This window comes from Parambassis ranga, chromosome 8 (assembly GCF_900634625.1).
Source record: "Parambassis ranga chromosome 8, fParRan2.1, whole genome shotgun sequence".
Lineage (NCBI taxonomy): Eukaryota > Metazoa > Chordata > Actinopteri > Ambassidae > Parambassis > Parambassis ranga.
The window spans coordinates 1,251,198-1,267,560 of record NC_041029.1 but is presented as its reverse complement, the minus strand read 5'-3'; the positions used below and the strand labels follow the sequence as shown (position 1 = coordinate 1,267,560).

The 16,363-nt window shown below is 43.7% G+C and overlaps 1 protein-coding gene across 2 annotated transcripts in view; it reads left to right on the top strand.

Moving 5' to 3' along the window:
- The first annotated feature begins 2,678 nt into the window (after positions 1–2,678).
- LOC114439658 (protein sidekick-2-like) overlaps positions 2,679–16,363 on the top strand; it is a 40,876-nt gene continuing 27,191 nt past the window's right edge. The window contains exons 1-11 of one of the 2 annotated variants that reach the window (XM_028411751.1): positions 2,679–2,830; positions 4,190–4,296; positions 4,465–4,612; positions 7,118–7,251; positions 13,129–13,240; positions 13,573–13,763; positions 13,910–13,993; positions 14,069–14,263; positions 14,697–14,813; positions 14,996–15,163; positions 15,811–15,913. In XM_028411751.1, coding sequence (XP_028267552.1) covers positions 2,694–2,830; positions 4,190–4,296; positions 4,465–4,612; positions 7,118–7,251; positions 13,129–13,240; positions 13,573–13,763; positions 13,910–13,993; positions 14,069–14,263; positions 14,697–14,813; positions 14,996–15,163; positions 15,811–15,913 — 1,496 coding nt within the window. In that variant the 5' untranslated portion in view covers positions 2,679–2,693. The remainder of the gene's footprint in view (positions 2,831–4,189; positions 4,297–4,464; positions 4,613–7,117; positions 7,252–13,128; positions 13,241–13,572; positions 13,764–13,909; positions 13,994–14,068; positions 14,264–14,696; positions 14,814–14,995; positions 15,164–15,810; positions 15,914–16,363) is intronic. The other variant, XM_028411750.1, reaches the window with a different exon arrangement.

Below are 16,363 nucleotides of genomic sequence, written 5' to 3'. Positions count from 1 at the left end.
CTACAGCCCCTTTCATTCATCCTTGGAATGGAGGAAGCAACACTTCTTTTCAGTCAGCTCTGTACATCATCTTTCTATGTCTCTTTCCTAGAAAAAAACAAAAATCAGCCATTCCTCTATTTCAGGTGCTCCATCTTTGGAACGACACATTTGAAGGACAGTTTTGTCACAGCAGTGCAGGTTCGCTGTTTGTCCAAGTATCCTTCAGGTGCCTCGTTTTTCCCTCTTCCTGGTAGCATAGGATGCATCAGGTGAATATTCCATTTCTCCTTTTGTGGCGTGTACAACTGCAGTTGTCATGGTTGCTAGGCGACAAAACGACACTACACCTCAACTAACAGTTGGTGCAACCTTGGTGGTTTACAAAGGGCACACCTCTGTAAACCAGATCCTTCAAAGGATGCAGCTAGCCAGCTGTGAGGGTCCAGAGTCACTGCACTTGCTGCATATTGGCACCAACTTTTCAGTCAAACCAGATAATACCACAGTGGAGAAAAACACAACCATGACACATTAGTGACAGCAGCCATGGTGTGCCATCTCTGCTGTGCACTCTATATTAGCAGAACCTTGTACTACTCTACGAGCACACATGTTAAAGTTCACATTTGCATGAGCAGAAATAGACACTGATATTCCTATCTTGGCACACACACACTAGTAAAGTGCATATATTCACATTTATGTCTTTCCTGCCATGGCTGACACACACACAAAGAAAGCACACTCCTGCCACTCTTGCAGTGTCTACCGAAGACACAAAAACACATCAGCAGTCTTCAGCCTTTCACTGTGAAGATCAAAAGCACAGTGAGGAAGAGGAGTATCAGTGTCAGGCAAGAGGTTCTCTGTTAGAAACTCATTAGATCACACAGTCCAGGGTGAGAAATAAGAACTGTTGGCAGCCAGTGATCATTTAGGTTCTCACAGAAGAGACGATCACCCCGTCAGGTGTTGCATGGAGAGAAATCTTTCCTCTGGTTCAGCACCATAGTAGCTGGATTTCAAATCTCTAATAAATATGGAAAGTGCTTGAAAGGCACTGAAACAGATGGAGTGTTAGACTAAATCTGTTGTTCCATATTGTCACATATACCTTGTCTCTGACACTGTTCAAGTCCAGGTTTATCATGTGTGGGTCTCTAATGGAGGCTTGTTGATAGAACAGCACAGCTACACACACCGGCTGGAGTGGATTGATGTTGCCTGTGTGTGTGTTTGTTCGCTGAATGTTTTGTGTGAGTACAAATGCATTTACTAGTAGATGGAATTACAGCAAAACCACCACTCCAGCAGCTTGTACCTGGGGAAAATAGGGATGGCTCCCCCGTTCGGGCTCAAGCAAGGATCAGGTTCAAGTGCCTGTTGGGTTTAACAGTGTTTTTGAGAGGTTTACGCAGTGTGATAGAAAGAACAGATCAGATAGTGGAGTGTTTTTGCTGTTAGGTGATCATGTGATGGTTGTAATAAAAAGTTTTATCTTGGCTTTTGTTTAGACATTAGAACTATAGTTTGAGTTGCAACAGCTGTAGCATTAAAACAGTTCCATCTCATCACACTTGACATGCACTGCACACAAGACTGTGTGGAAGCACCGAGGTTTCCTTCTTTTATTTACACTTTCTATTTGGTTCAATTTTCTCTGTCCTCCTTCCTTGCCCGGTGAGGCTGCCCTCACTTTCTCCGAGTCCTGCCACACCATCCTCTCCATTTACTGCCATAAATCTTGGGAGTAAACTTGGGTGTGGAGGGAGGCTCTTGTAATCGGACATAAGAGTGAGTCAGCTACTGTGGTAGAACCAGACTTACTGCAACTATTAATACAGACTTTAATTAGGCTGCCACAACCGCTGGCACAATTGGCTCAGTGTTGCCGGTGGCTGGTGAGGCAGACAGATCAATAGGTCCGATCATGCTTTTTTCATCAGCCCAAATGAAAGCACTTTGTCTCCGAGCTCAGCCCAGGACCTTACGTATCACCTTAAAGGCTTTTTGTGGCTGCATAGGCTGTGTGCAGTGTTGCGGATGAAGCCTGTATAATCTGGCTGCATTAGGGAGCTATAAAGATAAATGAAGGGAGGCACATAGCATAACTCATCCTGTCAGAGAGGGGGTTTTAAGACTGGGAAACTTTGTGTTTTCTAAAGCAACGCCTATACCCCCAATGGCTTCCCACTCTCTCCCACTCTCTCTCTCTCTCTCCTGTGTTGGGTTTCTGCTGTGTTTTTCTCCATCTGCTTTCTGTCTATCCCCGCTTCCCTCTCCCTCCTCCATCCTCTTTACTGATCTAGAGGTATGGAAGTGTTCATTTACACTTCTTCTGCTGCACAAATTGCTCTTCTACTTCTTCGCCAGCACATTTCAATTTGAAATAAAAGAGTAAGCTGCTTTTGCACTAACAACTTATTCCATGTGCTTTTTTGGCAAGCGTTTCTGTTGACCTTCAAATTCCCAATCAGCGTAGAAAAAAATGGAAATAGCTTGTTCTGAGCCCTCATTTCCTGTGAATTGCTGAAATTGTGTTGCAAGCCTCCTCACAGGGTTACTGAATCACTCAGTCACTGCCATTCTTACCAACTACCCCACTCACTTTCTCTGTTTACTCATCTTTTCCTTTGTCTTTTCTTAAATAACCTTTCCTCTTTTTTCTCTTTGTCTTTTTTCCAGTAGACGATGTCCCACCTTATTTTAAGATGGAGCCTCCTCAGACACAGGTTCACCTGGAGGGAAACCGTCTGGTCCTAACCTGCATGGCGGAGGGCAGCTGGCCCCTGGAATTCAAATGGATCTACAATGGTACTGAGCTCACACGTTTCTCCTTGGAGTACAGGTGAGGAAATCAACCTTCATTCCAGAGCTGATTGTCATTTCTTTAATTCATCAGCTATAATTATCTTACTACATGGGGACATTTTAGCAGCTTTTAATTTTAACTAAAACACAATAGCTCATTTTTATTCATACTCCAGACTCATTTTTATGGATTTATTCAGGACTGCTTTGGCTGCATATCCCCCTTGAAACATAACATCTTGCATTTAGGGGATTGTCAAATTTATTCCGATTTGTATCTCATACTACATTCAATATTCAGAGATGGTGTAAGCAGATAACTCTTCTCCTCTCTTGCTGTTTGTTAAAAAGATCGCTGTTGTAATGAAATCACACAAAGCTATGTGGGTGGGCTACTTCGTTCTGCGAGCGATGTGCAAGTGTGGAAGACGTTATATTAATTATTTCAATATGCAAACACAGCGCTGGTGAATTCTTCAAGAAGAACAAACCTGTACACATCTGTGAGTGTTTGTGTGTGCATTTCACAGTGTTCTCAGTTGTGGTCCACAATGAAACTCACTTTCTATCCAGGTCTTCCTGAATACTTGCAGTTTGACTTGACAGGGGACAGATCAGGTGGCATTGTCTGATTACCATCGCAGACACACACACACACACACATCATCCTCCGCCTGTCTTCCCTCACATCCCCTCTCTCTCTCTCTCTCTCTCTCTCTCTCTCTCTCTCTCCTTCCTGCCTGCCTGTCTTTTTCTCAGCGTTTGGCTGTGATCTCACGTGGCTCAGTCTCTGGGTCTGCCTTGCAGGCCAGCCCGCTGCTTGTTATTCTTCACCAGCCCTGATCAAAGAGGAGAACTGGAATCCATTTAATCAGACCCCCACCCCCCCACCCCTCTCTTCCACACCCCTCTTTACTCCAAAATTGCAGCGTGCGTGGAGCGGGGGGGTGGGGGGGGGGGGTGGCTGCCACACTCCTACATGCCTGATGCGAACTAGTTAAATGGGACTAAGCTCTTGGGTTATCTAACCAGCACTGCTCACACACCATTTAACATGAATGCACGTCAGGGGAACATGCGATAGGTGCTGGTGTGATTTGATAGCTGCTTGTAGGGTAGTCTATATACAGGGTAACCGGGGTCCTTACCTTTAAATGGCATTCATTTACTATGTTCTGTCCCACGCCATGCCACACTTCACTGTCAATCTGCTATGTTCTGATTTAGAACATCTAGCTCTGACAGCTAAGTGGTATGCCATTTAATGCCCAGTGAAACATCTCAATTCATTTAGCATCTGGAGTGTGTGTTTGCAATAAAAGCGGCAAGATGACAAATGTCGCTGTCCGTCATTTTGATGATGACTAATTGCGCTTGTGTTGTGTGCATCTATTAGATACCTGATTCCCTCACTGGACCGTTCACACGCCGGCCACTACCGCTGCATTGTGAGAAACCGAGTGGGTGCTATAATGCAGTGCAGCACTGAGGTGCAGGTTGCCTGTAAGTGCAGCTTTCTTTCCATGCATCCTGGCAAAGTGAGCAAAGGACAATGTTTTTGTCATGCACAATGAGTCAGAGCCGTCCAAGCAGTAACAGTAATGACGATTAATATTTCATCCTGGCATGTATTTTTAACATTTTCTCTGTTTTCACTCTTACTTCTGTTAGATATGGGTGGGTTTGTGGAGGGCGAGAGGTCTCAAACTGTATCTCAAGGCGAAGGCGCTCTCATCCACTCACCGAGGATACACAGCTTCCCAAAGCCGCAGATCACCTGGTTCAGAGACGGCCGAAAGATTCCCTCCAGCAGCCGCATGTAAGTCCGTGTTCACCCCCAGGTTTGGAACAACAGCATGTATGCATGCGTGTTTTTCTGTATGAGCAAGGGCTCTCATACTATATGAGTGGTTGGTGAACAGCTGAAGCAGAATATCTTTCACTTCAGAGACTTCTAAGAAGTTCAATACTGCTCACAGATTTTCTCAAACCCTCCCCACACACACACAGTGAAGTTGAGCAGAATGGTTGATGAACGAAGGTTGGCGCTGCCTTGTGTTCATCATTGAATCACCTCTCAGTGATAAAATGGGTTATTATATCGCCCCTATTGACTTTGCAAGCGGAATGATTGAAGGGTTGAGATACAGCAGGCAGCAGGGGAACCAATTAGACAAAATTGGACAAAAGGCCTCAGCTGATGATATGCTTGACTGACAGTGCACCCCTCTGGATTTGTGTGTGGGAGTGTGCGTGTGTGTATATGGTGAAACCTGCATGAGGCCATGCACTTTGGAGGTTCGTGGGTGACTGTATCTGTATGCTGCAAGTGCAGTAGCATTATGTTTGTTTATTGGACTCAGATATGAAATTTTCCTGAAGAGATACTGTGAAGGTAATCACTTGAGATTAATTTTGCCATCCAGACAGGCAGTCTACAGCACCTCAGAAACCACCTACTCGTCTATTATTCAACAGCTACCATGCCATTGCTGGCATGGAGACTTGTGCCCTGACTTGCATGTTCTTGTTTGAAGAATAGACGTGTGCACACAGTACATCCTCTACCTTGCAGGGCTCAGGAAACAGTACAGACACTTAAGGGAAACTGCAAGAAATTGTAAATGTTCCAGACACTTTCAGAACTGGTTACTATGCAGTTGGTTCTCATCAGAGGTGAAGCCATGAAACTTTGCTCCGTGACAAAGAGAGGCACTGACAGGACACTCTGCATTTACTGCTTGTTTGCTCGCTTTGTGTCAGGCCACATTGATATTCCCAGGTGTGTATGTGTGTATTTGTGTCTCTGAGAGAGCCTGGGTTCCTAATTGTGTGTTTATCCGACACCGATCAGGCAGATGCTGGCAGATACGGGGAGCACTAATGTGGCCACGTGCTTGGCGTCAGTTCTCATTTTCACAGACGTCTTAGACCATCAGCCGAACCAACAAACAGTCACTACAGAGACTGCAGGGCCACAGCACTATTTTTCACACTGTTGACTTACACTGTCTCAAATAGTCAAAATGGATTTAAGGCTGGGAAAACCAAAAATCTGTTTTACAGTACTCCACAAATCAGCTGATAGTAATGCGCTAACACAATGCTAAGACATTTGTTGAATTTATGTATACATATGTTGTATATATATATTGGGTATAATTATTCTTGGACATACATAACACTGATTATAGTATAGCTAGGTAGTTTTCAGGGACAGTGTTGTGTGCATCATTGTTTACTAACTCACCAGAAATGTAAGAATTGTAACAAAGTTAAGCAACATACCATAACGACATCATGTGACTGACAGCGCCACTATCTGCTCAGCTGTGATGGTGCAGTGAGGTCACTGTCATAATATTGACGAAACAGCTCATATTATGTGATGACAAACATCTTTAGCATGTGTTTTCTTATTATGTTAGGCCAAAAAGAAATATAGGCCAATATCAGCTGTTAGCATCAGCACGTCAGTGTTTTGGCCATGCACTAATACACTACACATTAGGTAACTGGCAAGGTAGGCTACTAGCTATTATTTCACAACTAAAGGTAACTGTGTGTATGTGTGTACAGCTACATGTGATGCAGACAGTATTGATTAGATACTAAGATAAGTTAAGGCAGCTCAGACTATATGAAAAGTTGCATGTTGTAGCATCTTTTTCTGCATCAAACTGAGTAAAAACATCAGCCAATATTCAGTATGCTGATACATCTTTGGTCAATATTGCATAGGTCTTACTCAAGGTTTTTCCCTGTTAATTAAAAGTGAGTTTTTCTCTGGTGATGTTCCTAATTGCTGCGAGTTTCTGTAAAGTGCCCGGAGGCTATTTATTTATTTAGTTTTTGTAAAAGATGCTATAAACAAAAGGGCCAGGGCCTGCATAGGGCCAGTTACTTTGGCTTAACACATGATGAATACATCAACTAAGAATCATTTTTATTTACAAAACCCATGCAGCTGCCCTTGAGGTTATACAGCATTTAAATGACTTTGGGCACTTTACCGTGTAAAATAATGTAAAACAGAAAGAACAAGAAACTCTTTCCTTTAAGACACTGCACACATCTTCTGTCCTGACATCATTTATGTGAGTGTGTCAGTTTACCCTGAGAATTTATTGACTGTTAGAAACATCTACTCACTGGTTTAATGATTTGAGTGTGTGTGTGTGTGTGTGTGTGTGTGTGTGTGTGTGTGTGTGTTGGGACAGGTTTTGGAGTTGACTGAAGATGTCTATAAATCAAAGAGCCAAAAATAACACTACTAAAAATATGACCTACAATCGTTTGTGTCTGCTGTGTGTGTGTTACTCAGTGCCATCGCTCTGGACAACACACTGGTCATCCTGTCCACAGTGGCCCCTGATGCAGGACGTTACTATGCCCAGGCAGTCAACGACAAGAATGGAGAGAACAAAACCAGCCAGCCAATCACTCTCACAGTGGAGAGTAAGTACCCGTGAAAATACACAAACACGCACACATGAATTTAAACAACAGACCTCCTCGCCCCCACACAGTGAAAGCCACAGATTGTTTGTGTCATCAGACTGCATTAACTTTGTGAGGCAGATGAAACTGCAGTTAAAAGGTTTCTACAGCAGCTGATTACAACAGGTGGTTTAGCAAAAGACAATAGAAACACAAATAGCACCCTCTACTGGCAGCCGCATTCTACAGACATGCTCCTATCATCGTCTCTACTTTTCCAACCACGGTTGGTTGTGTATATGCAGAGCCCCAACAGCACCTCTCTGACAGGCCTCACAACTCCAAGCACTTTAGTGACATGTTTCCCCTCCTGTCACATTTTCAGCTCATTGTTCATTGTCAAGTCTGTATTGAAACCGCAATCATGGCAAGAAGCAGAGAGAACTCAGAGAGGAAAAAGGAACACTGAATTTAAAATAGTCACATCATCCATTAAGGTATTGAACATTTTACCTGGCTGGTGGAAGAAGAGGCTGTAACAACATCACCTAGGAGCCCCTGGTTCCCCCTTGTGGCATAGCTGTTTTATATATTGTGAGGTGTTTCATGACCGTTGCAATCACTTCTATCTTGTTTACCCACGCACAGTGAGGATTGAGCATTAACACACAACACAAAACAATATATATAAATCTAGGTCTCATTATGGGATGAGGCAGTGGACTGTACAGTGTTAGGAAAATGGATGGGATGAGGCTGGTATAGCCTTTAGGTTTACACTCGACTGCACATCAGCCACATGACACATGTCACATGACAGCTGACAGTGGCTTCCCATTTGACTGAGGAGTGCTGGTTTATTTTGGCACATTTTAATTGATATGTATAGAACATGGTTGTCGTACATGTTCTTCGGTTTACAAAAAAGACAAACAGGTAAATGACTAAAGGCACCCACGCACATTAGACTAGAGGATTGGCATCACTTATTAAAAGAACATGTTCACTACTTCAAATAAAGTTCGCTGCTGGCAGTGCAAATCATTAGTGTAACTGAACATGATGCTTCCCCGTCCTCCTACACCTACTGTCACCTTTTATCTAAACAAAGAGACACAATGCTGCTGCCTACTGCTATTTACTTTCATCTATAAAACATCAGTCTGTGTTTGCGTACCTAAGCCTTCCAACAAGAAGGTGCTAAATGGCTATGAGGTTCTGAACAGAATCATAACTTCCAGGTGTTCCATACATGATCAGAACTCTTAACAGATTAGAAATATAATATAAGGTAAGGTAACAGCATATAAAACTTAAATACAGCAAGTAAAACATAACAGCATTGAAATAACATCCAATATGGATATAATTAAGAAGACAATGTGCCGCTTTGAGCAGTTCAAACATGACTAAGCTGTCCTCCACAGTCCTGTACTCACTCATCACCCGTGCTGATGCATCCAACTACGGCTCAGTTATCAGAACCACATTACCATACCACATTCCACATTCCTGTACTGAACCTTTAATAGGGATCTGATATAATTTGAATATTACATGATGAGAATCTTAACTTCAATTGCAGCTTTTGAATGTCCGCGTCCTCTGCTCCCTCCAGGATGCACTCATCATATCTTTAATGCAGTGTTTGCGATTCATGCTCACCACACATGATACAGCATTCTGTGGGGATTGCATATCAGCGAACATCACTGGATCTGACCTTGTATATCACACAATTGTGTCTTACATCTGAAAGTCAATAAGGCTTTTTTCTTTTAAACAGCTGCATGTTTTCTGTGGACAAAAGACAAAAATATGCAGCGGAGGGAGGCTCTTGTTCCGGAGGGAGCATACAAATAAGACAGAGCTGAGTGTAATAGTAAAAAGGCAAACTGACATTGACTACTGCTCCAAGTAAGCAGACATTTTGTTTCATTCTACAGACAGATGTAAGCAGCTGGTGACAGCTGTGATTATTTTGCTATGCAGGTCACCCTGTTGTTTACATTTTCTCATTTAATTAGAGAATTACACACTTCAGGTGTCTCAGCATCAGGAGTTTATGAACTGAAATACATTCATTTGTGTGATAATGGATTCACACTTTTTGTTGTATGACTGAATATTGGCCTCTTTTCCTTGCATTTTTGTGCTTGCATTTCAATTACTTGTTAACACAAATAGCTAATCAGCATCATCACATGGTAGCAGCTCACTGCCCTTACGCATCAAGATGTGGTGAATACAACTTTCTGAGAATCATCAATTATATGACTTTGAATGTGGCATGGTTGTTAGTACCTCTAGGGCTGGTCTGAGGATTTCAAAAACTGCTGATCTACTCTACAATTCACACAGACTCACCAACACTGGACAACAGAAGACTGTAAACACTCAGATTCAGTTCACTCACATGGTCTCCACAGCCAACAGGTCTCAGTCCAACAGAGAACCTTTAGGATGTGCAGGAAATCCACATCATGGATGTGCAGCTGACAAATCTGCATCAACTGTGTGATGCTGTCATGTCCACATCCTCTTGAGACAAAAAGGGTAGCTGGTGAGGTACAGACTCCATCAGATCCGTTTTACAAATATATGAACCCAACAGAATAGATTGTTCACCATTTGATCGGCAGCAGTATGCATCATATCTCATATCAGCACACATACAAACTGTGGTCCAGGTGATGCATGTAAATAAAACGTCATTATGGTCTAAACTTTACTTATAAATGAAGTCCGTGCGTCTTCCATGTCTTCTCCCCACTTGATTCATAACCACGGCCTGTTGCTCGCTGTGACTTAATCTGCGGAGTAGCTGGGCTCACGAGCGCCCCTACTGTGCGGCAGGAGAACTGCCTGCCTCACCTGGTGCCTCTTCACTGCCTTAGTAAGACACACATACAGAACATTATATCCCTCAGCTAAACTATGGAGGCCCAGGGGGTATATGTTAAAAGTGTTTGAAACACGTGACGGCCGACACACACAGAGACAGCAACACGCTCTCATTGCACGGCGTGCCATGAGAGCGGGCACCAGGTGAGGCAGGCAGTTCTCCTGCTGCACAGTAGGGGCGCTCGTGCCCTCACAGTTTGAGGCTCAGCTCGCTGCTGCCGCACCTTCATCTCATCTGTCATCTATTTGAACGGGAAACATGAAAATACAGTGATTTTAAAGTTGTTTAAGTTAAATGGAAGATGAGTTTATAATTCAACTCCTTGAAATATATGTATTTGATTCTTTCCATGATGACAGCTGTGGCTCTGCCTCTCCTGACTGCACGTCAGGCAGCAGCTACTAATCAATAAATCATTCATAAATTGTATAATTGTGCAGTACAACCAATCACAGACTGATCATAGAAAATCCCTTTGCTAATTTTAGTGGAAGATTTATCCCTTTCTCTCTGCTTTTACTCCCTCACTAAATCTATGAGGAGACCAGAAGACCTTTGGCAATGAGAATCTCACTTGTTAATTAGGCCTAAAAATCACATAGATCAGCCACATTCTGTGATCTTTCACATTTTAGCCAATAACTTCTAACCCAAGTGATTTTTTTCTTCTTAGAAACATCCAGAAGCAAGAAAAATAAATCTTGTGATAGCATCATGAGAAGCTGTTCTGCATCAATTGATTGGTCTTCACTATCCCTCCCTGTCAAGATGATGCTCGTATCATCATGATGAAATGGTGTGATAGAACTGTAGACGTGTCAATCCGTCAGTCAAACAAGATACTTTGTGTTAAAATATTTCGGTTGTAACGCCAATGCCATGATTTCCTTGCTTTTACTGTATATCACAGTATTGCCATGGCCTGATTTGTCATAGTTTCATAGTGTACTGAAAATACTTGTTTTTACACAGATTTACTTATACCCTATACATATATACATATTGTAATTTGCAGCCCATCTTGCCCAAATCCGAGTTGATGATTCTCTCCCAGGAAAAGATGGCACCCTGCCCTCTGGGGTGAGGGGGTGGAGGAGTTTAGGTTTCTCGGGGTCTTGGTTACGAGTGATGGGAAAAGAGAACGGTCATTAACAGGGTTGGTGCAGCCTCTGCCATGGTAAAGAAAGGACTGAACTAAAACCACTCAGTCTACATATATATCATGAAGTCTAATAAATGACCAAATTCTAACAGTGAATATATGTGGCAGACATACAGGGTGACCAGGCTTACTCACTGAGAGGAGCCAGTTGAGGTGGTTCAGGAATCTGGTGCCCCCTGGTTGACTCTCTCTCAAGGAGTACCATGCACCGCCATCTGGCCGGGGAGTATGAGGCTGGCCCAGGACCCTATGGAGGGGTTACATCTTCTGAGCTGGCCTGGAAGTGGCTAAGACTCCTGAGGAGGAGCTGGAGGAATTTGCCAGGGACAGAGAGGCCTAGGAGTCTCTGCTCCGCCTGTGGCTACATCCATCTATTTAAAAAAATAGATGGATGTATTGGTTAAAAGATGCAGCCCAGCTCCTTCCACCTGTCTCTGCTGCAGATTCATTATTCATATTTTACCCATATGATCTTAATCTGCTGCCACTTGAAATACCACTGCTGTTTACCATGCTTTTCATTCTGTAGTCTACCTTTTGTTTTTTGTTGTTGTTTCTGAAATGAGAGCATGGGTTTCCTGTCTCATCTTGTGCACTTGCTCATATGTATTCTGCAGTTTCCCTGATAAAAAACATATGAATATATATTACAGTATGTGCTCCAGGATTAGACATACACTACTTAAAAATCAGCTCTCAGAGAGCTTGATGGCTTGGAGGAATGTACATCTGTGCCAAGGAATTAGCTGCACTGTACACAGTCCACTGTGTACTGAAATGTACCACCATCTTTAAAGTTCAGTTTTAGTAGCATTTACAATACATACAACACTTTTCATTTTTGAAATAGATTCCCTTTTTCTGAGGCTAAGCCAGGACCAGTTGGAGGGATTCTACCTTCCACACAGCTGGTGGAAATTACAGCAGACATGGAGGTCTCCACCTGTTGGTACCACAGCCCTGAGAGATGGGTGGATGAATTGATAAAATGTATTGTAAAAGTTTGCTGGCCAGTTTCTCTTCCTGGCAGATCCTCCAGCCACTCCTAGGACAGCTATAAGATTTAATCCCTCAGTGAGTCCCGGTCTATGCCCAACTGTCAAAGAGAGGCACCCAGCGGGGCCTCCTGGTGTGGTGCCAGAGCCACTTCATTGGCTCCTTTCCATAATGGACGCCTGATCTACTTTGAGCTTCTCTAATTTTTGAATTTATCTCACAATTTGCGAAGACCCAGAGGGTCTGCTCCTACATTTATTCAGTGTTTATAGAGGAAGCTTTGGAGATGAGCGGTGAAAGGTTGGGACTGATAATGTAGTGGCACAAAATGGCAATAACAATAATAAAACTTTATTAGCGACCTCATTAACCTTAAGCAGCCTTGAAAACGTGCTCACATGGACCCCCACAAAACATGCATCCAATCACTCAGACACATACAAGTTCACAGGACCATATCCGTACTCAGGGGTGGTGGGAGAAAATGAGATCAGATTCAGAGAGAGATCACTGATTGAGGGCAGTGAATCGATGGTTGGCTGGAGGCTCCGTGAAGCTTGTGAGTGATGGTGCTGCATTTAATCGCCTTTTGTGTTTGTCTCAATTACGTTACATAATGGCTTCTAACACCTCGGCTAACACCGTGCTCAGGAAAATGCTGTGCGCACTACAAAAGGGATCTGAGGCAGACAGGGGTGTTAATAGTTGGGCGATAGCGACAGATGTCAGTCTTTATGTACGGGTACTGCTCAAGGAGGCTGGATCAGGCAGATCATGGGATGAATCTAAAGGGGAGGCATGTGCTTCAAAGACTTCTTTCACCTTTTTCTAGATGTGGGAGGACCTGCGGACCCCATCGCCCCCTCCATCATTGTCCCCCCAAAGAACACAAGTGTAACAGTGGGGAGGAACGAAGCTGTCATGGAATGCGTTGCCAATGCCAGGTAATAAGGAGACATCACCAAAACACGGACTGAAACGTTTCTGGAAATCTTTTGTTTGAACAGATAAAGCGCATTTTTTGCGCACATCTCTCATTTTGTACTCTTCTTCCGTTCTTTCCTTTGACTCGAGGCTTCACTCTGTTCTTCCTATCTCACACAACCCCAGCTGAATTCTGACTATTATCTCCGATTCAAAGACCTAATCAGAGTGACAGATGTATCACATGGCTCCCTCAATGCTCTGTAACCTTGAAACGGAATAGAAATCTGTATTAAAGGCGATCTTCCTGTCTCCTGCTCTCTTTTCATCTTCTTTTCTCTCTCTCCTTCAGACCCCTCGTTAAGATGAGTATCACTTGGAGGAAAGACGGGGTGGTGGTCAACACGGGGATTCGTGACTTTGGCCGGCGATTGGTCATCAGTCTGCCCGTGGTCAGCGACAGCGGCTACTACGAATGCGAGGCGTCGCTCCGCAGCAGCAGCGTGCCCTCGGTCACTGCCGGGGCCTACCTGCATGTTCTCGGTACTGATCCAAATAGGGATGGTGCTGTTAAAAGGGTTGTCATTTCACTAATTGTGCTGAGTGGTGCGAATGCTCTGAAGAAGGAGACCGGTCAAAAAGTGTCCTTTGTGTGTTTAATGGAGCAATCTTTTTTTTCTTCAAAACAGAATATCCTCTTTTTGTAAAAGAGCCACCAAGTCACATCAGTGCAGAAATGGAGAAGGTGGTGGATATCCCCTGTCAGGCGCAAGGTTGGTGCTGTTTTTTTCTGGGAAAGAGCAAGAAAACACCAAGAGGGTCAAACACATCCTCTCCTCCCTCTGCAGGCACACCACAGCCAGACATAGTGTGGTATAAAGACGCCGTGCCCATCAGCCCGGTGAAGATCCCCCGATACAGGGTGTTGGTAGGAGGCAGCCTGCAGATCAACGGCCTCCTGCCTGACGACACCGGGATGTTTCAGTGCTTTGCCCGCAATCTAGCAGGAGAGATCCAGACAAACACCTACCTAGCTGTTACTAGTATGTCCCCTTTAAAATCCTTCAGCATTAATTCTGTCTTCCCCTCCCTCTTCCTTAAACCCGTTCTTCTGTTCTCATTTCTAATCCTCTGTTGTCCCTCTTTCTGTCTTCCCTCCTACACCCATCTATCTATATATCTCTTTGCAGTGACAGATATGTCACCTTGGATGCTTGGGCAATTATTGCCTATTTTTGAATCAGAGAATGAGCAGGAGAGAGAGATGGAGGCGCCTTGTCAGATTCTCAGAGCTGTCCCTGAGAATGAGATCTGACAGCTGCCCCTTTTGTCAAGTCTATTAAGCTCTAGCTGCTGCCTTCTTTATTAGGGGGGAAGCTGTTTATGCCTCTCATTATCACCTCTGTCTCACCTGATTTAGTTTGAACATGTGTTTCTGTGTGTATGTGTGTGTGTGACTGACCGCTTCCCGCTCAGGTATTGCCCCCAACATCACGGCGGGCCCCTCTGACAGCGCAGTGATTGACAGCATGTCAGTCATCCTGCATTGTGAGACCTCAGGAGCTCCACGGCCAGCCATTACCTGGCAGAAAGGTGTGTGGGCTAACCGCATGGCACGGTAGTGGTAGTGGGGGGGTGGGGTAATCATACTGCCTTTTCAATTGTCATGGAAAAACATTCAGAATTTGTGGACCCTGACATTTCTCCAGTACCCTAATCTTTTTTCCTACCTTGCTGCCTTTTTTCCTCCATCCCTTACCATCAATCACTTCCAGGTGAACGGGTCTTGGCCAGTGGTTCGGTCCAGCTGCCCAGGTTCACCCTGCTGGAGTCAGGCAGCTTGCTGATCAGTCCCTCCCATCTGTCAGATGCTGGTACCTACACCTGCATGGCCAGTAACTCCAGGGGCATTGATGAGGCCTCAGCTGACTTGGTGGTCTGGGGTAAGCAGAACAGACATTGGTCGCTGTATGCAAATCCTTTATATTACATGGATGCTTTTCAAATTCTTGTTGCTTTAGTTTCATATAAAAAACTGGAAACCATGAATACATTGTTTATACTCGTAGAATCCATGTCAGAACACTGACTACATATTCTGACACATCATCACCTGATTATAATGATGACAATCCAGTATAATCCAATGTAATTTTAAAATCATTTTCATGGAAATAATTGGCAATACAATACATGAATTGTTTTTGGACTTTGAAAACATTTTTATTAAGACACATTTAGAAAAATGTTTCTCAAGAAATTATTTTAAAACCTACAGTTACCATCTGTAATAATTGAAAATAATAATTGTCTATGAAAAGATCAGGAGATGGGTCTAACAGAATGTATGGTATTACCTTTCAGAAATGTGTGTATTGTGGTATCCTCTTTGGTAATTTGCTTATCTGATTGGTTAATTTTCCTCATGATAGAGGTTCGTCAGTCCTATCAGGACCACTTGATCCAGTCCTTGAAAGTCTTGCCAAATCCTCCACCCATTGAAAATACTAAAGAATCAAGAAGGACCAGATAGCTATGTTCAGTCTTACTGTTCAAACACAGTCTCTCATCACTCTGGGTGTTTTCACAGCACGTACCCGCATCACTAAACCGCCACAAGACCAGAGTGTCATCAAAGGGACCAAGGCTGTCATGAACTGCGGTGTGACCCATGACCCCAGCGTCACCATGAGGTAGAGACTGTAGGATGTGTAGGAACATTTCATTCACGTCATTCAACATGTATAAATCAAGCTTGGGTATCAGTGTTTAATTAGTTTATAAAATCTGCGATAGATCTCAGCGTTAATCTACCCTCAGAGGACTATGGGAACATTCAGAAACTCTTCGACTCAGATTGAGGAATTAGCCTGTCGGTTTTCTCGCTCTTCAGACGGTCTTGAGGATGAGGAGTGTGTGTACATGTGTCTGTCTCTGAGGGAGTGATGTGTGTGTAGCCCAGCGATTAGAGTGCTTGTCACCTGTGGGCCTGCGACATTGATCAGATTGCAGAGTAAACAGATGAATATGTAAACAGAGTAATAACTTCAGACAGCGCCTTTAATTAAACGAAACACAGCAGAGATTAGCTGGAGAGCCCAAATAGTCGCAATTAATCACAGGAGCTCATAGTATGTGTGTGC